We start from the raw sequence: 23925 nt of genomic DNA, 5'->3' as shown, positions 1-23925 counted from the left end.
TCCCACCCACTAACTACTAAGTACTACAACAGTGGAAAAGCAAATCGAGCCGAGTAGAACCTATACAGTGCTGAAAGGTTCCCGACTCGTACCACGCAGTGGAAAAGCAAACTGAGCCGAGCTGGGCCAAGAAGTGCCGAGTGGAGCCGAGCCGGTACTTGCAGTGGAAAAGTGCCAATACTGTATAGACAATTACAATTGTTTTATGGTAACATGTGTGGTAAACTTCAATAGTTCTTACTAGCGCCGCTTTAAGATTCTTTCACTATGGCAGTGATAAATTCTCAAAGTGTCATTAAACCCACATCATTAACCCCTTCACACCTAAGGGTAAAACAAATCGTAATGCCTATGCACATTTTTGCAACTTTGACATGTGTTAGTAAAGCCGTATAAAACATCACAACTACTTTGTGCATCCTGGTGGATTACAACTTGTTTTTTTTTTTTCAGAACAAATTGGGCTCATTTGGTAGTAAATGTTAATGTATATCTCCTTTTTTTTTTTTTTTTGTTTTGTTATTATTATCAAAGGAAAACTGGCCAAAGATAATAAAAAAAAATCATTTTTTTTTTAAAAAGTAGCTGTATATTTCTTGTTACTACCATAACCTACCACCTAAGAGCAACCCAAAATGAATTCTCCCGCTCCTTACGATCACAGTGATACCCCATACAATATATTACCAAAAGTATTGGTACGCCTGCCGCATGCACGTGAACTTTAATGGCATCCCAGTCTTAGGGCTCTTTCACACGGGCGTTCTGATCAGATCCGCCTGTCAGTTTTTTAGGCGGATCAGATTGGATGCCCCATTCAGCCCTATGGAGCAGTGGATGTCAGCGGTGACATGTCCGCTGACACCCGCTGCCATCCACATCCGATCCTGTGCGTGAAATCCGGACGGATGGAAACCCTATTTTTCATCCGTCCTGGGGAACGGATCGGATGGGATCGGATGAGAACGGACAGGCGGTCCGCTCTCATCCGATTCCCCATAGAGGAGAGCGGGGCTCTGACACCTCCCTCTCCGCACACAGTGCGGAGACAGAGCTGTCATCCTCCAGCTCAGCGGGGATCGGCGGATCGATCCCCACTGAGCAGAGCATGGTCCGCAACGGAATGCGGACCGTGTGAAAGAGCCCTTAGTTTGTAGGGTTCAATACTGAGTTGCCCCCACTGCTGTATTTAGGCCTAGGCCGACAAGGCCTAGGCCTAGGGCGGCAAAAAAGCTGGCCCCTGCATGAAAAAACCCCCGTACCACTACGAAAACATGAAAGGAAAACAAATGGCCGCGGTCGGCCCGACATGCGCACTGCGCATATGCCGGTGCCGCTCGGGAATACCCGAACCTCTTTGGCTATTCCCGGGCAGGCGGCGCGTGCACGGTGACGTAATGGCGCCGGGCGGCGCCATTTTCAAATGGAAGGCGCCTCAAGGTAAGTGAGACTCGGACTCCTCCGCAGCAGATGCCAGTGCTGCGGGCATGGTACAGGAGATTTCCCTGTACCATGCCTGCAGCACCTGCATCGGCTGTACTATGCTGATCAGAGCCCTGCATCTTCTGTATTATGCTGCTCAGTGCCCACAGCCACCTCCTGTATTACGCTGCTCAGTGCCCACAGTCCTGCACCTCCTGTATTACGCTGCCCAGTGCCCACAGCCCTGCACCTCCTGTATTACGCTGCCCAGTGCCCACAGCCCTGCACCTCCTGTATTACGCTGCCCAGTGCCCACAGCCCTGCACCTCCTGTATTACGCTGCCCAGTGCCCACAGTCCTGCATTTCCTGTACCATGCTGCCCAATGCCAACAGCCCTGCATCTCCTGTACCATGCTGCCCACAGCCCTGCATCTCCTGTACCATGCTGCCCACAGCCCTGCATCTCCTGTACCATGCTGCCCACAGCCCTTCATCTCCTGTACCATGCCTGCACCATGCCCACAGCACCGCATCTCCATGTCTGCAGCCCCTGCACTATGCCCGCAACTACTGCATCTCCTGTACCATGTCCGCAGCCCCTGCACTATGCCTGCATCTCCTGTACCATGTCTGCAGCCCCTGCACTATGCCCGCAACAACTGCATCTCCTGTACCATGTCCGCAGCCCCTGCACTATGCCCGCAACCCCTGCATCTCCTGTACCATGTCTGCAGCCCCTGCACTATGCCCGCAACCCCTGCATCTCCTGTACCATGTCCGCAGCCCCTGCACCATGCCAGCAACCCCTGCATTTCCTGTACCATGTCCTCAGCCCCTGCACTATGCCTGCATCTCCTGTACCATGTCTGCAGCCCCTGTACTATGCCCGCAACAACTGCATCTACTGTACCATGTCCGCAGCCCCTGCACTATGCCCGCAACCCCTGCATCTCCTGTACCATGTCTGCAGCCCCTGCACTATGCCCGCAACTACTGCATCTCCTGTACCATGTCCGCAGCCCCTGCACCATACCTGCATCTCCTGTACCATGTCTGCAGCCCCTGCACTATGCCCGCAACAACTGCATCTCCTGTACCATGTCCGCAGCCCCTGCACTATGCCCGCAACCCCTGCATCTCCTGTACCATGTCTGCAGCCCCTGCACTATGCCCGCAACCCCTGCATCTCCTGTACCATGTCCGCAGCCCCTGCACCATGCCAGCAACCCCTGCATCTCCTGTACCATGTCTGCAGCCCCTGCACCATGCCAGCAACCCCAGCATCTCCTGTACCATGTCTGCAGCCCCTGCACTATGCCCGCAGTCCTGGAAGATTTTCCCCCTTAATGACCATTTTTTGCGATTCGGGACTGCATTACTTTAAAGGACAATTGCACGGTCGTGCAAAACTGTACCCTAAAAAAATGAATGTCCTTTCTTTCCAACAAATAGAACTTTATTTTGGTGGTATTTGATCACCTGTGCGATTTTTATTTATTGCGTTATAAACAAAAAAAGAGCGACAATTCGGAAAAAAAATATTGTTTTTCACATTATGCTATATAACATTCCCCCATAAAAATGTAAAAATCTAATTTTGTCATCCTTTTAGGCCAATTTGTATTCTGCTACATATTTTTGGTAAAAAAAAAAAAATCCCAATAACTGTATATTGATTGGTTTGTGCAAAAGTTATTGTGTCTACAAACTAGGGGAAAGATTTATGTAATTTTTATTTATTTTTTTTTTTTTTACTAGTAATAGCGTCAATCTGCGATTTTTAGCGGGACTGCGACATTGCGGCGGACAGATCGGACCCCTAACTGACATTTTTGACACTTTTGGGGGGGGACCAGTGACATTACTACAGTAATCAGTGCTATAAATATGCCCTGTTACTGTAATAATTACACTGGCAGGGAAGGAGTTAACCCGGGGGTGATCAAAGGGTTAAGTGTGAGCCTAGGTGGTGTTTTCTAACTGTATGGGAGAGGGGCTTGTGAAATGACCATAGAGACCTGTGTTCCTATATAGAAGGATCACAGGCGCTCTGTGATCATTTCAGGGAGAACAACGGTCAGCTGCATTTACAACAGCAGGCCGTCGTTCTCTCTCAGCAGGGAGCGATCGCGGGTGCCCGGCCGCAATTGTGGCCGCTGCCCCCGTGGATTGGCATCCCCGCTGCCTAGTGGGGGCCCCCAGGAGTGCTCCCACGAGCCAACGTACCCATATAAAACAACGAAATATACTAGAAGGCACTTTGTACCCACTTTTAATGTACAGAGAGGAAGAGGTGAGGCCTAAAGAGGAAGGGGTGTGGTTTACAGATGATAGTGCGGGTCTGAAACAGGAAGGGGTGTGGCCTTGAAAGGAAGGGGTGGGTCGTAGGTAAATTAGGGGGTGCATAAGTTTAGTCCGGCCTAGGGCAGCACAAAACCTAAATACACCACTGGTTGCCCCCCTTTGCAGCTATACCAGCTTCAACTCTTCTGGGAAGGCTGTTCACAAGGTTTAGGAGTGTTTCTATGGGAATGTTTCACCATTCTTCTGGAAGCACATTTGTGAGGTCAGGCACTGTTGTTGGCTGAGAAGGCCTGGCTCTCTTCAGACAGACTGGGAAAGAGGTGGGTCATGTGAATGTTGTATATTAATTAGGTACAGAAGAAAAGGTTTCCCTGTAGTCACACATGTGGTCCTGGAAATCAGTGTAAGGCCAGGGTACAATAACATTGGAGCTGAACTTGCGCAATTTCAAACCCGCATTTGATTGAGAGTTGGTGGACGATTTGAAAGACATCTGTGCAGCTTCACTGCACAGAGGTCTATTGAAATCGCCCTGAAGGTCGCCAAAAGTAGTACAGGAACTACTTTTGGAAATCAGTACGGCGCCGCCAAGTTGGAGTCACACCGATTCGGACGGTGCCATTGCCGACAATAGGATGCCATTTGGCCTGCAATTGGATGTGGCAAATTGTCTCGATGTGTGTGAACAGGGGCTGAAAGTGGCAACCCCAGCCTGGACTACAGCAAGGCAACGCCCCAAACACATTTAGCTCCACCCCTTGGAACTTAGTCATGGCTCCATGACTAAGCTCCGAGTGGCAGAGCGAAACGCATCGGTGGCATGGCCTGGCTGGAGTCCAGGCTGAAGTTGCCCCTTTCACACTGATTTCAGGGACCACACAGATGTGCAGCTACAGGGATCTGTTTCTTCTGTACAAGTCATAGCAGGAGCTGGGATGAGCTCCATCCCGCGCCAACCCTCCCAGTGACAGTTGCTCAAAGATCCATATACACCCCACTTCAACAGCGGCACACTAAGTTTGCATTGGTTCGCTAGGAAAAGAGGTAGTTCGATTTTTTTTTTTAATTAAAATAATTACAGTGTCATCTTCCACATATAGAAAGAGCCAACTGTCAGTAAATTGACAGACCGCTTGTAAAATCCATGATTTTTACATCTGTCCGTGAATATCCGTTTTGCAGTCTGGACATACAGACCCTTGCCATTGCAAATGACAAGGGGCACTCTTTACGTCTAGATGAAAAAGTTGTAACGTCTGCATTCAAAAAGGTTTCTTTATAGTAAGAGCTTGCAATATTTGGAATAGCTTTCCACAGTTCTAGGCAGCTAAACGGGTTTTTTTTTTTATAAGAAGCCCAATGTGTTCTAAACACACAAAATATAAATGGATTATAATCTCTAAAAGCAATACAAGAAATATGAGATTGCGTTACGGGATCAGAAAGGCATTTTTTGCGTTATTGAAGCGAATTGGGTTATACTTTATAAATGGGGAAAAAAAATAAAAAGAAAAAAATAAATGGGTTTTTGCCTTCCTGCGGATCAGTGGTTTAGGGTTCTATGGGTGCAGGTATTTTGATATGTTTATTCATTTTTTTAATCTTTATGGACACCTATCTCTTTTCAACTTACTGTAACTATGTAACTAGCATAGCTCCCAACTGTCCCTGATTTCGATGGACTGTCCCTGATTTGGAACAAAGTCCTTCTGTCCCTCTTGCCTCCTCATTTCTCCCTCATTTCGGTCTGATTTTTATAGCTCTATATAAAATGTACTTGTTACCTTTCAAAAAGTGTTTCTCAGTGCTAAACCTTCCACCCAATTTCTAAATTGCTGCATTTTTATACAGTTCAAAAGTTGGTATAAAGGAATAATAGTGGTTAACCACTTCTGGACCGGAAGATTTTCCCCCTTAATGACCAGGCCATATTTTGCGATTCAGCACTGCAATACTTTAACAGACAATTACGCGGTCATGCGACGATGTACCCAAATAAAATGAATGTCCTTTTTTCCCACAAATAGAGCTTTCTTTTGGTGGTATTTGATCACCTCTGTGATTTTAATTTTTTGCGCTATAAACAAAAAAAGAGAGCGACAATTCTGAAAAAGAAAAAACAATATTTTTCACAGTTTCACCCCCTAGCTGCAAGCGCATGACCGACGTAGGTCTACGTCGGTTTGCACAGGAGGGCAGCACTGCCACAGTTGAAAGGCAGTGGGCGGTCAGGAAGAGGTTAATAAAAAAGTACTTGTGGTTTTAACCCACCTTTTTGTTTTTTTTTGTATAATTCTCCTATAAGGCAGCGTGGCAGGGGGTGTGTCCTATCCCTACATACATTTGCTAATAGGTGTCCCTTGTTCCCATCCCAAAATGTTGGAAGGTATGAACTAGTATGTCTAAGGGCAATGTAACTGCATATGATGAAGTGGGGTGAAATTGGAGGAAGACAGCACTAAAATCTTCTTAATTCCCAACATCCTAAGTGGGGAACATTTTGGAAATGTCTAGTTGAGGCTTGAAAGATTTGGCTTTACCAGAACACTATCATCTTACATTTGTACATCCATGGAATGAAGAAGTAGCCAAAACTTCTTACATAATTCAATCCAACATGTCAGTCATTACCCAGAATTCCAATCTCCAGTCCTTCCAGTTCTTCTTTAATTTTCTGGTAGATATGTGATCCGTTCGTAAAATCCACTTGGATTACCCGAGTCTTGCGTCCAAATTCTTGTTCTTTTTCAAACATAGAAAAACAACACATGAATCACAAAATGTGTATAATTGTTAAAGTGGTTGTAAACCTCGGGCATGAAATATGAACAAAGCATATCCCTCTATAGTGTGTACTTGTCTCAATCCAGAGCACTAAATGTAATTTCTGTCTGTCGGCCGTTCCTCTGCTATCAGCATGAATCACTTATGACAAGTTTTCCTGACACAAAGAGAAAAAAGGTGACAGGGGAGGGATCTCCAGCTGATGGACAGCCTCAGCTCTGTTCCTGTGTGCTTTGTGAAGGGGGGAGTGTGTCCCTTCCCTCCAATCAGCTCTCAGACCTCCCCTCCCTGAGCTCTGCAGTTTGTCATTTCAGCTCTGTCCCCTTTTTTCTGAACTCTCAGACAAGCTTTATGAATTCAGCACATTGAAGGGATGTAGAGAAGAGAAGACTGCAGATAAACAGGCACAATGTATGTAGGAGGATTTCTTTAATCTCTGTGTATCACCTGAGGTCATTGGTCAATCACTTCATTGGGTGTATGTAAGAATTTACAACCACTTTAGGGCCCTTTTACATTTGTTACTTGTACGCCCTGAAAGTCACACGAATTTGACACGACTTGAAGCAATGCCTGTGTATTCAGGTCTGTGGACCTCAAGTTGCATCAAAGTAAGACCAAAGTAGTGCAGGGACTACTTTGAAGTCCTTGCGACTTGAAGTCCCACAGATATGAATGGTACTCATTGAAAATCGTGGGGTATGACTTGTCATGTGACTTTGCAGTCCCAAATCACAGGACAAGTGGCGCAAGTGTGAAAGGGGCCTAAAGCAGATCTTCCACCTCCCAATTTTTTTTAACCTATGCTTACCAGGTGATGTGTTCTGCACATTTCAGAGACTCACCCACTCAGTTGTCCTGCTGAGATCCTCTTCATTTCTGCCAGCACTCATCCCGCTCCGCCATGTTTTGTGTGATGTCATCGAAAGGCTGCTAGCGCTTTCAGCTGGCAAACCACCCAACGACGTGCCACTGGGCCTGCCCCCTCAGTCATTTACAGGGACTCACCCTCTTTTGGAACTAAATCCCGCCCACCCTCTTTCTTTAGATGTACCTCTTTTTGCCCTGGAAGATCTATATAAGATCTATATGAATCAATGTAACATTCATAAAAAGATCAGACATCCCATAATGTCACTGACAAAGTATATTACCCGCTCTCTGCTCTGCCCCCGCGCACTCACTGGAGTGCTGGGCTGTGGAGCCGGTGGCTCAGGCTCTCAGTGGCTCACTGAGAGGGTGACCCGGGTTCCAGTCCAGGCATGTGGGTGGATCTTGACCATATGGTGGCGATCTTTCCCGAGCCTGGAACGGCTCTTTGATGTCAGCCGACAGCAGGTGAAACACGCTGTCGACTGAAAACAGGTCTCAGGAGTGCAGCACGAGCTTTGGTTGTGCTTCTCCCTTAATAACAGATTGCAGCACAAGGTAAAGAAATCAGGCCTTGGACACTGCTAACGAACATTTCTAATGATCTCAGGTATGCTTTAGATTTTTTAATAAAAGGGTTTTAAAAAAATCTTTAGAATACTAAAGATCAGTAATAAAAAATAATTTGATTAAAATTCAGCTTTAAGGGATCTCTATACAACCATACTACAAGTATTCGCATTTATGGAACCTCGTACAGCCTTTCTATCCACAGAGGAACCTCTAAACTAATTTTCAGGAACCCTCACTAAAACCAATTCATCAGGGATCAATGGAGAAAATGCCCCTTACCTTGTCAGTAGGAGGAATGTCAGCAGATGGCTAACAAGATGATTGGTGTCATGATGTTGGTTTTGCCATATGGCATTGGCCCCGAGACTAAGAAGGCACCATGAAATGGGATGTCTGTCAGCCAAAGTTTGAGGAGCCCCTAGCAATCTCTGGAGTAACCCTAAAGTTCCACGATATCCTGGTTGAGAATTACTTATCTAGAATAATACAATTAGCTTAATTGCATGATACACTGTATTGTCAAAGGTTTTGGGACACCTGCCTTTATACGCACATGAACTTTAATGGCATCCCAATTGTAGTCAGTAGGATTCAATATTAAGTTGGCCCACCCTTGCAGCTATAACAGCTTCAACTCCTTTGGGAAGGCTGTCCACAAGGTTTAGGAGTGTGTCAATGGTAATGCTCGACCTTTCTTCCAGAAGCAAATTTGTGAGGTCAGGCACATGTTGGATGAGAAGGCCTGGTTCACCGTCTCCGCTCTAATTCATCCCAAAGGTGTTATGTCAGGTTGAGGTCAGGACTCTGTGCAGGTCAGTCAAGTTCCTCCCCCCCAAACTCCCTCATCCGTGTCTTTATGGACCTTGCTTTTTGCACTGGTGCAAAGTCGTGTCGCAAACAGAAAGGGACCATCCCCAAACTGTTCCCACAAAGTTGGGAGCATGAAATTGTCCAAAATGTCTTGGTATGCTGACATCTTAAGAGTTCCCTTCACTGGAACTAGGGGGCTAAGCCCAACCCCTGAAAAACAGCCCCACACCATAATCCCCCCTCCACTAAATGATTTGGATCAGTGCACAAAGCAAGGTTCATAAAGACATGATGAGTGAGTTTGGTAGAGGAACTTGACTGGCCTGCACAGAGTCCTGACCTCAACCCGATAGAACACCTTTGGAAGGAATTAAAGTGCAGACTGCGAGTCAGGCCTTCTCTCCAACATCAGTTCCTGACCTCACAAATGCGCTACTGAAAGAATGGTCAAACATTCCCATAGACACATTCCTAAACCTTGTGGACAGCCTTCCCAGAAGAGTTGAAGCTGTTATAGCTGCTAAGGGTGAGTCAATTCAATATTGAACCCTACAGACTAAGACAGGGATGCCAATAAAGTTCATGTGCGTGTAAAGGCAAGCGTCCCAATACTTTTGACAATATAGTGTATAATATTATTGTAGCACCCTCCTAGGTAGGTGCTAGTGAAAAAGTATAGTTTTGAGCTCTGTCTGCTTACCAAAGGAGCTGCAGGTAAATCTATATTGCTCTCTGCCTATCAGAGAGCAGGACCTGTTAGTGAGGTCTGCTCATTGTGCTCAGTATGCGATTAATTCAGTCTGGAGAGTGTTTTGCGCTGGTCCAATAGGGAGGCATGTTGGACAGTGGGAGGAAACCTGACGAATGGGTGCATAGGCATTTGATACAGTCTTGGTGATTGGCAGAGGGCAGGTCGCCTCGGTGCATTCTTGGATACTGTATAAAAGCCAGGAGCACATGTGCTATGGGTTCTTTGGCTGAAGAGTGGAGCTCCGGAGGGAGGGGACGGCTGCTTCCTCCTCTGTAGAAGTGTCATGTGGCCACAGGAAGTCGTCCTGAGGGCCAGAGGAGCAGTTAAGAGGAGCTGAACCTAGAGGTCCAGGAGAGCTAACTGAGAGGGGAGACACTGGAGACCCTGGGACTATAGTATCAGGAGTACAGGGACTTATGCCAAGGGGCCTGACCTGAGGGGGGCCACCCCTGCTAGTAGGGCAATCAGTGGACGGGTGTCAGCCGAAGAAGAAAGAGGATACTAGGGAGAGTGTAATGAAGATAACAAGTTGTTCACCAAGTCATCTTAGGGATAAGAGGCTTAATTCACATTCATCCAAAGTGGCAGGATGAATCAACAGCCTGGCTGTTCCAAATCTATGGCAAAGCAGAGAAGATCGGAGTCATCAATCACTGTGAATAGTTAAGGTTGGAGTATCCCACTATTTCCTTCTCCTATCCCCATTTTACAATAAATCACAAAACAACCAAATACCCCTGGATTGATTATTGAAGTGTGAGCCAAGGAGAATCAAGGACTTGTCTTTACTAATGGCTGGCTGCTGGTAACCAGGGAGAACCTGCAGAGTGAATATCAAGCAGTCCCTACGGGGCAGTGCTACATTATCCTTAGCTATCTTAGAAAGTACTTCTTCTACCATGGTGCAATTTATGTTGAGGTTGTATTTTTTCCTTCTCATCTTAGATGGCCTCATCCTATCTGCTTGCATCAGTGCTGTATTTCATGAAGTGTGTTGCAGCATTGGCAAAGATAAGTAGAGGGAGGAGGCTGCCAATAAACAAGAGGATAGGTGGGCAAGATTACACAGGAATATACTGGTGAAACAGTGCACATGAATATGAGGGACAGCTGTGTTTGGTGGTTTTCATGCATACGCTTCTCATACTCTTAGTGGCTCTTTTATTGTTGAACATCTAATTCACAGAAGAGGTAGACTATTCTCAATACTTATATTGTTAAAAGTGTGTATATGTGTATACGATTATAAATGAACACAGAGGACCCAAGGTGGGAGACAAAATGTTTGCTACCAATCACACAGACATTACCTATCTCTGCAGCCACCTTCTTAAGCTTCTCCAAAGTACGGCTTATTAGCACAACATCCAGACCTCTTTTTGCAAGCTAGGAAACACGTCAGAAATGTTTTAAACTTAAAGAATAATATGTAAACCACATTTACATTAAGAAAATACATTGCTAAACATATTATCACTAGTTAACAAGAACAAAATACTGTAGTTGGCCATGTTAAAACTCTGAACTTGCTATTTGGAGCGCTATTATAATATCTCTAAAAAGAGAGTGGAGGGAATTCCTTTTTTTAGATACACTTTAGAATTCCTTCAGCTACTAAACCTAAATTGTTGGTGTTTGTGGAACAATCCATGCACCTACCTCAGACAGGTACAGTATATGTCCAGGCACTGAAGTTGGAGTGTCCATACTGCACAATCCTTTCTCATTTTGCTCCCTCCCTGTTCGACAGTGCCAGGACAAGGCCATTTAGCACCCAGGGCGAGGATGCCAAATGGCGCCCCCCCCCCCTCCCCCAAGATGTATTGATGTGTGTAAGCAAAAATTGCCTGACAGCCCTGAAAAAATCTGAGCACTAATCTGCACACTTACCCCCTATGCATAAATTCCCTTTGAAAGCCAAATTCTCCCAAACAAAATCTGCCCCTCTTCCCACTACAAGTTCCACCTCCCAATGCAATCCTCAACCCTGCATAATCTATGCCCCCTGTGGCAGAGCGTTGCCCTGCCAGGGTTTAGAAAGAAATTTTGACCCAGAATTCTCAACCAGACGGGTTGAGGGGTTGCAGGTGGCTTGTGACATGAAAAGGAAACTGGCTTTTCAGTCGCCTCAGTGTTTTCTACGTCCAGTTTGGGGCCTGGAGCATGGAGATTTCTAAAAGATCCAGGTGGGATGAAAGCTTGAATCCTGGGTCCAGAACAGCCAGCATACTAATTGATCAGTTGTGTGCTGGGCTTTTAGTAGTAACCTGACCATGGTTCTGGGCTCCTCCCTGCGAGACAGGAGGTCTGGCCCAAGAGTCAGGAGGGCTCCACATGGGAGCCAGTGAAGCAAGAGGATGTTAGCTGTGTGCACCAAGTTGGTCGGTGAACAGTCTGTAGGATGCAGACACAGGCCTGAAGTGTAAGACCAGAGCGGCAGTACTGCAAGCACAAGCCAGGAGGCCTGAATATTGTTTATGTTGGAGAAGAATCACTGAAAACCCCTGCGAGGGAAACCTATGTTTGTTTTTTCCGAACCTTCTTTTAATAAAAATGGGCAAGAAAAGCACTTAAAAGAAGACAAGCGAGTGGTGGTGTCTTGAAATCCCCCCCCCCCAAATCCCCCTTCCCAACACAAATCCCCCCTTCTAGCACAAATCCCCTTCAATTCCCCCTCTTAGCACCCCCCCCCCCCAATGGGGAACTAGTCTCTGTTCTCCTTAAGGCTCTCCCACCAAGTGACACAAGTACACAGGGCTGCTGATAAGGCAGTACAGCCAGCCCTCCTGTACTGGGCCTGGGCCCCATCAGTTCAAAAGGGGGGCCAGGGCACCTGATGAGCAGGAGGGGCAGCTGTACTGTCTTATTGCAAACACTGATCCTCCGCTGTCTCCCCTGTAGCAGTGCCAGCTTCTCCTCCTCTCTCCCTCTGGCTGCACTGCAGGGGGATTGGTTCTAGCACATGCGTCCCTTCCATCTGCTGTCTGGGCACCCCGTGTGCTGCTGTCTTCCGTCCTCTCCTCTTTCACCGGCAGTTGCTGCAGGCACACAGGGGGATGTTTTAGAATGGAAAGCAGGGGAAGGGGCCAGTAAATATGTCATTTACTGACCCCTTAATTTCCTAAATGAACTCAGTGAGTAATTGATACCAATCACTCCTGTGTGCATTCATCACTGAAGCATAGGAAACTTTGTCAATATTTTGTGTGGCCACTGTTATTTTCCAGCACTGCCTTAACCCTCTTGGGCATGGAGCTCACCAGAGCTTCATAGGTCGCCATTGGAGTCCTCTTCCACTCCTCCATGACGACATCACAGAGCTGGTGGATGTTAGAGACCTTGCGCTCCTCCACCTTCCATTTGTGGGTGCCCCACAGATTCTCAATAGGGTTTAGGTCTGGAGACATGCTTGGCCAGTCCATCACCTTTACCCTCAGCCTCTTTAGCAAGGCAGTGGTCATCTTGGAGGTGTGTTTGGGGTCGTTATTATGTTGGAATACTGCCCTGTGGCCCAGTCTCCAAAGGGAGGGAATCATGCTCTGCTTCTGTATGTCACAGTACATGTTGGCATTAATGGTTCCCTCAATGAACTGTAGCTCCCTGGTGCAGCCCCAGACCATGACACCACCAACATGCTTGACTGTAGGCAAGACACACTTGTCTTTGTGCTCCTCACCTGGTTGCCGCCACACACGCTTTGACACCATCTGAAACAAATAAGTTTATCTTGGTCTCATCAGACCACAGGACATAGTTTCAGTAATCCATGCCTTTAGTCTGCTTGTCTTCAGCAAACTGTTTGCAGGCTTTCTTGTGCATCCTCTTTAGAAAAGGCTTCCTTCTGGAACGAAAGCCATGCAAACCAATTTGATTCAGTGTGCGGTGTATGGTCTGAGCTCTGACGGGCTGAACCCCCACCCCTTCAACCTCTGCAGCAATGCTGGAAGCACTCATATGTCTATTTCCCAAAGACAATCCCTGGATATAATGCTGAGCACGTGCACTCAACCCCTTTGGTCGACCCTGGACGACGCCTTTTCTGAGTGAAACCACTGTATGGTCTTGGCCACCGTGCTGCAGCTCAGTTTCTGGGTCTTTCCAATCTTCTTATAGCCTAGGCCATCTTTATGTAGAGCAACAATTCTTTTTTTCAGATCCTCAGAGACTTCTTTGCCATGAGGTGCCATGATGAACTTCCAGTGACCGGTATGAGTGAGTGAGAGTGATAACACCAAATTTAACACACCTGCTCCCCATTCACACCTGAGACCTTGTAACACTAACGAGTCACATGATGCCGGGGAGGGAAAATGGCTAATTGGGCCGAATTTGGACATTTTTACTTAGGGGTGTACTCACTGTTGTTGCCAGAGGTTTAGACATTAATGGCTGTGTGTTGAGTTATTTTGAGGGGACAGCAAATTTACACTGTTATACAAGCTGTACACTCACTCACTACTTTACATTGTAGCAAAGTGTCATTTGCTCAGTGTTGTCACATGAAAAGATATAAGATATTTACAGAAATGTAAGGAGTGTACTCACTTTTGTGAGATACTATATATATATATATATATATATATATATATATACACACACACACACACACACACACACACACACACACACACACAAATTATGCAATGCATGGCCGATGTAAGCCTATAATACAAATAATTCCTGGAGTTCAGCTTTGATGTGTATCATCATCTAAACGCAATGACTTACCTCTTGTGCATATGCCTTCCCTATGCCATCTGTAGCCCCTGTCACCACTGCAAAAGAAGACAGAGGCATGAGGCCTTTTCTGTATGCACCCTGACAGTGAGTACACGCTACTTTTTCTTTTTTTGTACACAACACTGCAGTATGACAAAGTTATCATATAACAACTATTTCTCTGTAGTCAGTTATGTGGTTGCCTTAAATGAAGTATGTTAAAAGCATCCATATATTTCCATATCTTTTAAACATTTCTCACTTCTACTCATTGGTTATAATGCAGTTCAGGCAATAAACAAGTTCTCTTATTTCTAATGCCAGTTACAAAATGTTATAAGGCCCCATTCACACAGGACGTAAAAAAAACATTTTTTTTACAAGCATTTAATTTTTTTTAAGCCTCTTAGGCCTGGTCCACACCTTTGCAGGCTCCAGTTTACATATTCCTTGTGCATTCTGTGTTTTTCAATACACGTTTTTGATGTATTAAAGTCTATGGAATCAAAAACCAGAAAAAAAGTCCCTGGTCCTTTCCATAAAATGCACAGATGTGAACGTGACCCATAGGAAACCATGTGAAATGGACTGAAAATATACGAAAAAAATGCATAGATGTGAACCAGGTCTATTTGCACCTCTATGTTAGCCTATGTGACCATAAACACATGTATTACAAGAGGAGCCTTTAGAGGCTGAAGAAAATAAAAAAAACATCATTCAGGCTCGATTCACACCTATGCGTGTTGCTTTTGTTTCTGTAGTGCTTCTTGCTGTGCTTTCCACATTTTTCTACCTCGATTTTACCACTATTTTACCGCATTTGCATTTTTTTTATGCTTTTGTTTGGAAGGGGGGGGGGGATTAGTTGTTTTGCAGATTTACAAATGCTAAATTGCAGTTAAAAATGCACTACACCCCCCGCACCTCTAGAGGTTAGCTAAACCTGGCTTTGCTGCTGCTGATTGAACCATGTATTATCTTTCTGGGGCATCTACTTACTGTTCTTGCTGTGGAATTTTGGTTTATTTTACGCCATTGTTTACCTCACTGTATGCTCACTTTTTATTATTCCCTGTGTTGTTAATCTTTTGTATTGCATTTACTTGCCTTGTTTCTTTTTTTTTTTTCAATAAAGCACTCCTTGTTTGTTAAAAACAAAACAAAACAACGCACTACATGCTTTTCTGCAGCTTCTCCATTGAAGTCTAAGGAATCAAAAAAGTAAAAAAAAAAAAAAAGCACTGTTTTGCATTTAAAAAAAGTCCCTGACCCTTTTCAAAAAAACACAGAGGCACAAAAATGCATTGATGTGAACGTGTTCTATAGGAACCCATGTTAAAAAAAATGTCCTGCATTTCTTCAGAAAGCATGAAAAAATGCATTGGCGTGAATGGAGCCTTAGGAGAGGAGCACTTGAGCAGAAAAGAATGCTTGACACACCTAAATGCATGTAAACATACCTAACACATTGTGTTTATTTCACTTGGGCTTGAGTGTTCATTCATTTCAATGTCTGGAATAAATGAATATTCTGGCCAATGGGATGAATGAATGCTAAAAAAAACTCTTGATGCGCTTGCAAAACATGCATGTTTCTTAACCGCTTGCCAACCGTATACTGTATATATACGGCGGCAAGGCGGCTCTCCTGCGCAGGATCATGTACCTATGATCCTGCACTTCTGGGTCTGGGGTGCGCACTGTTGGCAGGGATTAGACACAGCTAGGAGCTGATCAATGGGTACGGTGGACTCGACATCTGCTGGCACCTGCTGATCGTTCGGTACACAGTCAGAACGGCAGTCTTCCTATTGAAACAAGGCAGATCGCCATTCTGTCACTACAGAAGACATGGATCCTGTGTCACCGCTAAGCAGGGACACCAATCCATTACCAAAAATATGTAGCATTGGCCTAAAATGATAAAGAAATTTGATTTTTTAAATTGTTTTATTGGATATGTTTTATAGAAGAAAATAAAAGTATAAAAGTAAATATAAATATATATGTATATATATATATATATATATATATATATATATATATATATATATATATTTATTTATTATTTTTTTTAATTGTCAGTCTTTGTTTATGGCTCAAAGAAAAAAAGCCTGCAGAGGTGATCGCATACCCCCAATAGAAAGCTCTATTTGCGGGGAAAAAATGACATTTGTTTAAGTAAAGCATCGCATGACTGCGCAGTTGCCAGTTAAAGTAACTGTATCGCAAAAAATGGCCTGGTCATGAAGGAGGGTAAACCTTCTAGAGGTCAAGTGGTCAAGTGATTAAGCTGCTTTTTTCCTTCCTGGAGAAAAGGTGTCCAAGGGAGAAAAAAAAAAACATTTGAGCATGAGGCCTAAAAGTCGATAAAATAGAAATAAACAAAAAGATCAGCTGAAAAATAATTGTTGAATGGAGAAAAGGAAGGAGGAGTTAATTATGACTAATTAGAGTAAACTAAGAGTTAATAAGGGGTTAAACAGACATTTTTTTTTTTTTTTACTTTCCAGGTTGCTTTACCTGACACCATCTGCAGATGGGAGCTCAGTTCTTTAGGCTCCGTTCACATGTAGGCGTTTTGGGGCGTTTTTGGGGCGTTTTTCTGCTCTAGGATCAGCTCTCAAAACGCCCAACAAGACAAATCCTATTCATTTCAATGGCCCCTGTTCACATCTGAGCGTTTTGAAGCTGTATACAAAACGCCCAACGCTCAAAAAAGTACATGAGCTTCTTTTTGGGCAGATTACAGGCGTTTTCCATTGATCTCTATTCAATCTAAAAACGCCTGCACAAAAATCGCGGCAAAAATCGCGGTAAAATCGCGGTAAAAAACGCCGCAAAAATCGCGGTAAAATCGCGGTAAAAAACGCGCGAAAAACGCTACGCTCAGGTGTGAATGTAGTCAGCAAGAATGAAACAGAGTAGATAAAAGAGTCACAATATTACTTTGTATCTTTCTGTTTGACATTGAATCAATGTTGATAAATACCAGGTCAGACAGTAGCAACTGCTAGAGCTATTTTTTGTACATAAAGTGATTCTAAGGCTCCGTTCACATGTGAGCATATGGATCGCGGGCAGAACCGCCGCGGTTCCGCCCGCGATCCGGAGATTTATGCAAATCACGGGACACCTAGCGTTGCCCGTTGATTTGCAATAGCCCCCCAAACGCCGAGCGATGTTGCTGCGATTTCCGCCTGCCGAATCGCGGCAACATCGCGCAAACAAAATCGCGGGACGCAATACGCTCCAAAAAAGTACAAGAGCTTCTTTGGAGCGTATTGCGTCCCGCGATTTTGTTTGCGCGATGTTGCCGCGATTCGGCAGGCGGAAATCGCGGCAACATCGCTCGGCGTTTGGGGGGCTATTGCAAATCAACGGGCAACGCTAGGCGTCCCGCGATTTGCATAAATCTCCGGATTGCGGGCAGAACGCTCACATGTGAATGGAGCCTAAAGGAAAGAATTATTATTTTTTAAATAGCAAACATGTTATACTTACCTGCTCTGTGCATTGGTTTTGCACAGAGCAGCCCCAATCCTCTTCTTTTTGGGTCTCCCGCTGATGGTCCTGGCTCCTTCCACCTGCTGAGCGCCCCCAATATCTTGCTATAAGGGCACTCGAGCAGGCTCGCTGGACATTGTCCAATCACAGACACAACACAGCCCAGTCCCGCTCCCTGCTCTCTTCTCTTTGGGTCACTGGCTGTGATTGACAGAGCCAATGGCTCCCGCTGCTGTGCGAGCCAATGAGGAGAGAGAGACTCGGCAGAGCCGCTGCTCTCATGCCCATCAGTGGCTCAAGATGGGGCCCAGGTATGTATAAGGGGGGGGCTGGGAGGGAGCTGCCCCCAGAAGTTTTTTTTTTAACCTTAAAGTGTCACTAAACCCTTATCATAAAAAGTTATCTATAAATGGTGTATTACATGCTGTTCATACTCACACAGTCACTATAAGATTCGTTCTCTATATTCTGCAAAAAAACTGGTTGATCCTGCTGCTCTCTATCTCCCCCTTATGTTCATGTCCACCAATTCAGCTAGGGATTTTGCACCTGTGGTGGCAACTCTGCACATGCTCAGTTTTCAGTTAGTTTCTATGCTGAGCTATTTCTCTCTATTACATCTGAGAAGCCCATGTGACTATAGAGTCACACATGTGGGCATATACACAGTGGTAAATGACATCCCACTCCCTCCCTCCTTCTATATGTCCACTAACCAGCTAAACACAATTGGGGTGGGATATTTCATGCAGATTGATGGAGGTTTCACCTTCCTCTTATTCTAAGACTCAAGTTGGAGGGGTGTGACTGGCAGAAATCCAACCACACTATGTTATTGCCACAAAATGATAAAGATTTAATTTCAAATATATATTTGTATGCCAATTTAAAATAGGTATTATTTATTTTTACTCTGTATTCTGGTTTCAGACAACTGGAAAATACAGACGGTTAGGAGGGCAATGGTAATTGTCGCAATGCTAAATGTGTATACTTCTCACAATAACTAAACATGAGCAAAACTGTAAAATTTCATATACATACAGATAATTCATCATAAAATGGTGAATAAATAGGTAAGACACTATATATATAGTTAAAAAATAATACTAAACAAAATGAAGACAGACTGTGCGTACCCAAATGCATATGCTATAAAAATGAAATCACTTCATAAAATGCTGTACAAAAAATGTCAATATCTGTGTTTAGAAAAATCACTCAATGTGCATAAAATATCCAAATAAAATATTCTCAGTCCCAAGTGCACTTTATATAAGTGTCCATCACAGAAGTCCACATGCCAAGGTGAAGATGAAGAAGTCGAAATGCTTACAAGAGTGACATGATTAAACATGTACAGAATAAAAAAAAATGTTTAGTTTTGTTGTTTACATAAATATGTTTAGTTAAATTTGTTTAATTATTTTTTGGAATTTGTTTTTATTTATTCAAATTTGAATCAATTCGAACTTTCCGACTTCTGAAAATTGAACTCAGTTTAACCGAATTCAGAAAATTTTGAATCGATTCAACTTCGAATTCCATTCGCAATCAAATTTTATTCTATTTGAAATTCGAATTTTGGAAGGTGGTTATATTCTATTTCATGCTATTCTATTTTTATCTTCTATTCTATTCTTTTCTATTCAAATGTTTTGTATTCGAAATTCAAATTTCGGAAGATGGCTATATTGTTATATTCTTTTCTATTCTATTCTATTATTTTATTTTCTATTCTATTCTTTTCTAATATATTCTTTTTGAATTTATTCTATTTGAAATTTGAATTTCAGAAGAGGTTATATTCTATTATTTTCTATTGTTCTTTTTCTATTCTATTCTATCATTTTATTTTCTATTGTATTCTGTTCTATTATATTTTATTCTTTTATATTCTATTCCAATTTAAATCGATTCTATTTTATTCTCTTTGGAAATTCGAATTCGATTTGAAAACAAGTCAAATTCAATTTGAAAACTATTCAAATGCTATTAGAAAAGGATTTAAATTTGAATTTCGTCCAAAACCTTGTTTTTGTTATTTCGGATTTGTTTAAAATGTATTACTATTGTCATTCAGAAATTCAGATACTGTACTTCCAAATAACAAAAAACTCGTCTGAAGTTCAATTCAGAACGAAACGATCCGCACACGTCTAGACATGACCCTCAGTCACGGAGTGATCTTAACAGGCATGAAAAGTGTATCAGCTCATACCACGCATTCCCTAAAACTCTCCTACTCACAACAGTAAAATACATGAAAGCATAAGGAAAGAGACACCCACGGCAGTGTACATTCAGCAACACAATTTAATAAAAATCTGAATTAAAAACACCCATGGTAAAAATCAAAGAAGCACTGATCTGTATAAAAAAATAAAAATAAAAAAAACACAGTGCCGATCGATATTACTGGCAGAGGTAACGACATGGCTCCTCTGTTCATGTTTCTGGACAATCTGACAAAAACATGTAGGACAGAGTTAGGACACACTGATGTCATCTCTTGTTGTGTCACACTCCTGTTAGGAGGGAGCAGAGGTGTGGCTTACTGGCACTGTGTATGTCTATGGATGCACACAGCCCAGCTCAAAAACACATCTGCATGCTTTATTATCATTTTATAGTGTATTTGACCACAAAAAAATGGTATTGCAAACAAATAAATGTGATTACATGTTATACAACATACAGTAAATAGCGCCTGTGATTTTCAAACTTTTTCAATTCTTACCAAAACCTGGTGATCCTGCCAGTTCCTGTACATGAATTTTCATTCTGACCACCGAAAGCATGAAGCCAGATTCCTGCTAACATGGCCAGTATGCACACCCCGGCTTTTTCTTCTTGGTATAGGATGCCATGCTTATGCATGGCATCCTGCATCTCCTGTAGTCAGATTAGTGGCCCCTTCCCCCACTCAGTGCTGCTTAACTGATAACAGTGGCTCCCAGACTCTCCTTTTGACGCACTTCATCAGCTGTAAGCTGCAAAGACAGTGAATGGGGATGTTCACATGCTGCGGTCATAATACTTTGCGCCCATGGCAAAAATCATCACTCCTGCTGCTTTTGCTGGGTACCACTGTTGAATGTGACCCATACAAGCGAATAACCAGCAACAGATGCCCTGCAACTGCGGGCAGTGCACACTTGCTGCAAATTAGTGTGGCATTTGCTTAGTTAAACTGACCATGAAGAAGTGTCATATCACCTCTATGCCACCTCAAGCACCCTAGAAAAGCGATCCAAACGTGGTCCATGTTTCAGAGGTGCAGCAGTTTGGACCCAAGTCTTAATGTTAGTTTAGGTATCGGTAAGGTTAGGTTCACACTATTGTGGTTGGTTGCAGGTGCAGGAATTATACTTGTTTCCACACCCGCAACCATCCGCAGCCAAAACGTACTGCTTTTTAAAAAGGCGCGAGGCTGCCACCAGCTCCCGGCCTCTGCGTTTTTAAAATGCTGCAGAAACCTTTTTCCTGCATGAAACGCAGATCAAATGAATGGGTTGCCGTGCCTGCACCAACGTGACCCCCGATACTGTGAACTATGAATCTGGCCTAAGGCAATGTGTACACTGTTGCAGGTGGTGGCAGGTGTGGGAATCACACCTGTTCCGCCACACCCAACCAAAATGCGCTACTCTTAAAAAATGCACAGGGCTGCCATTCATTGTTAGGTTGGGTTCACACTATTGCAGCTTTGTGGGCCACCTTTGTGTGGGCATGGCATTATATTCATTCGAATGGGCTGCTGTGCCTGCGTTTCATGCAGGAAAAAGGTTCCTGCAGCATTTTGAAAATACAGCGGCCCTGGAAATTGCATGCTGCTTTTTCCCTGTGGTTCCCGCGCTGTGTTTTTAGATGTGTGAGGTTGCCATTTTTAAAGAGCAGTGCATTTTGGCTGCAGGTGTTTGCGGGTGCAGGAACAGGTGTGATTCCTGCACCCACAACCATGTGCAATAATGTGAACCTAGCCTAAATGGTGCTTCAATGCACCTCAAAACGCAGCATGTCTGCGGGTGCAGAAACTGCAGGGAAATCACATGGCGATGTCCCGCCTGCTGCGTTTTCAAAATGATGCAGGGACATTTTTCCTGTGTAAAACACAGGCACAGCAGCAAATGAATAGTATTGCATTTATTTGTTAAAATAGCAGTTTATTGGATGGTTTATATTGGTAATGTATTGCACAATTTAGTGAATTGGTAATACTTAGTGCTACGCTTCACATCGTTTATGTTGTAACCATAGGCACGCGCAGGGGTGAGCCGGGTGTGCCTGGGCACACCCTAATCACCCTGTGCAGCGCAGATTCCCCCTGCTAATACTTCACCAAGTCCCCCCCAACGGGACTCCTAAAAACAATAGTAAAAAATAAAAAACTACTAACACTGTCCACTGCCCTACTAACACCAACCTCTGCCCTACTGACACCAACTTCTGCCCTACTGACAAGTCTTCTGCCCTACCGATGCCAACCAATGCCCTACTGACAAGTCTGGGGCCCTGCTGACACCAACCTCTGCCCTACTGACAAGTCCACTGCCCTACTGATGCCAACCTCTGCCCTACTGACAAGTCCACTGCCCTACTGATGCCAACCTCTGCCCTACTGACAAGTCCACTGCTCTAATGACACCATCCACTGCCCTACCAACACCATCCATGTTTTAATACATTTGGGGTGCACACCCTAATGCAATAGGCTGCGCACACCTATGGTTGTAACTTATGTTATGTTATATTATAATGTTGTTGTTATTATTATTATTATATTATATATTATTTATAATGTATGTTTTACTAATGATATTATTATTATTATGTTATCTTACATTATTATATTTTATATTATTATTGTTATGTTATATTATAATGGTGTTATTAATGTTATTATCTTATATATTATTTATAATGCATGTATTATTAGTATTATTATTACTACTATTATTATTATTATTATTATTATGCAATGTTATCTTATCTTATATTTTATTTTTATATTTTTATGTTATATTATAATGTTATTATTATTAGTATTATTATTATGATATATATTTTTATAATGTATGTTTTTTTAAGCATTGTTATATATTATTTTATAATGCATGTAATATATTATCTTATTATTGTTATGTTTTTTTTTATCATGTATGTATTATTATTTAATGTTATAATATTATATTTTATATTATTACTGTTATATTACATTGCTGTGGTTATTCTCTCTCTCGATCCACATACATACATATATTTTTAAAATTTATGATTATTATTATGATGTTATCTTATATAATTACAATTTATATTATTATTATTAATAATAATAATCATGTATTATTTTTATTATTATTTATATTTTTATATTTATATAATGTATGCTTTTTATTATGTTAGGTTATCTTATACGATTATAGTATTCTTGTTATGTTATATTATTATACATCACAGTTTGTGTGCTCCGGACATTGCCCCTATAGTAAGTCCTGTGACAGCCCATGTGACAGTGCAGTCCTCACAGTCCACTGATCACACATGGCACTGAGCTCCCCCTACACACGCCGCTCATAGGCTATAATAATACAATGACATGGGCTTCCTCTTACCTGCCCAGCGCCCATACCGGGTGAGATCGCTCCTCCACCAGCCGGACATCACATAGATCCTCAGCCCCCGCAGGATCCTCAGTACCTGCTTCAGTATCAGAGCCCCGGCCACCAGCAGCCCCAGCACAGATAACACTCTCACATGTACGCTCGGCTCCCTGGACTCCTCCATGTTCTTCTGTGTACAGCAGAAAGTACAATGTGTTCAGATACAGATCCCAGGCAGGGCTCCTTATCACTGAATAGTGATGACACAGCACAGCTCAGAGTGTGGACACTGCTGGGAGGACAATGTACTCACACTCACCTTCGGACCAGTGCAAAGAAATACTAATTCTGTGTACAAGTATCTTAGCATGTGAGTTATCACCCCCCTCAAGGCTGGAAGCCATATTATTATTCCGGGGTCCCACAAACTGAAGGGGCCCCATGGGTGACCATTCATTTATATCTTGAAAAAAATGTATGTAATTGTGCGCTACCGCTACCCTAAAGCCCCGTACACACGTACTGATCATCGGCCGAACGATCGGTCGTCTTTTGTCCAGGGCTGTCATGTCTGTTGA

The 23925-nt window shown here is 43.4% G+C and overlaps 1 protein-coding gene across 1 annotated transcript in view; it reads right to left on the bottom strand.

Moving 5' to 3' along the window:
• Positions 1-23564, bottom strand: part of LOC309552080 (very-long-chain 3-oxoacyl-CoA reductase-like) — a 65655-nt gene extending 42091 nt beyond the window's left edge. The window contains exons 1-4 of the mRNA XM_082252854.1: positions 23360-23564; positions 14244-14290; positions 10826-10901; positions 6359-6469 (exon numbers count right to left, since the gene is read on the bottom strand). Coding sequence (XP_082108980.1) covers positions 6359-6469; positions 10826-10901; positions 14244-14290; positions 23360-23531 — 406 coding nt within the window. The 5' untranslated portion in view covers positions 23532-23564. The remainder of the gene's footprint in view (positions 1-6358; positions 6470-10825; positions 10902-14243; positions 14291-23359) is intronic.
• Positions 23565-23925: the final 361 nt, after the last annotated feature.

The sequence above is a fragment of the Pelophylax lessonae genome (assembly GCF_965119305.1).
Source record: "Pelophylax lessonae genome assembly, chromosome: 4".
Lineage (NCBI taxonomy): Eukaryota > Metazoa > Chordata > Amphibia > Anura > Ranidae > Pelophylax > Pelophylax lessonae.
The sequence above is the reverse complement of the archived record's forward strand: the minus strand, read 5'-3'. Positions and strand labels throughout refer to the sequence as shown.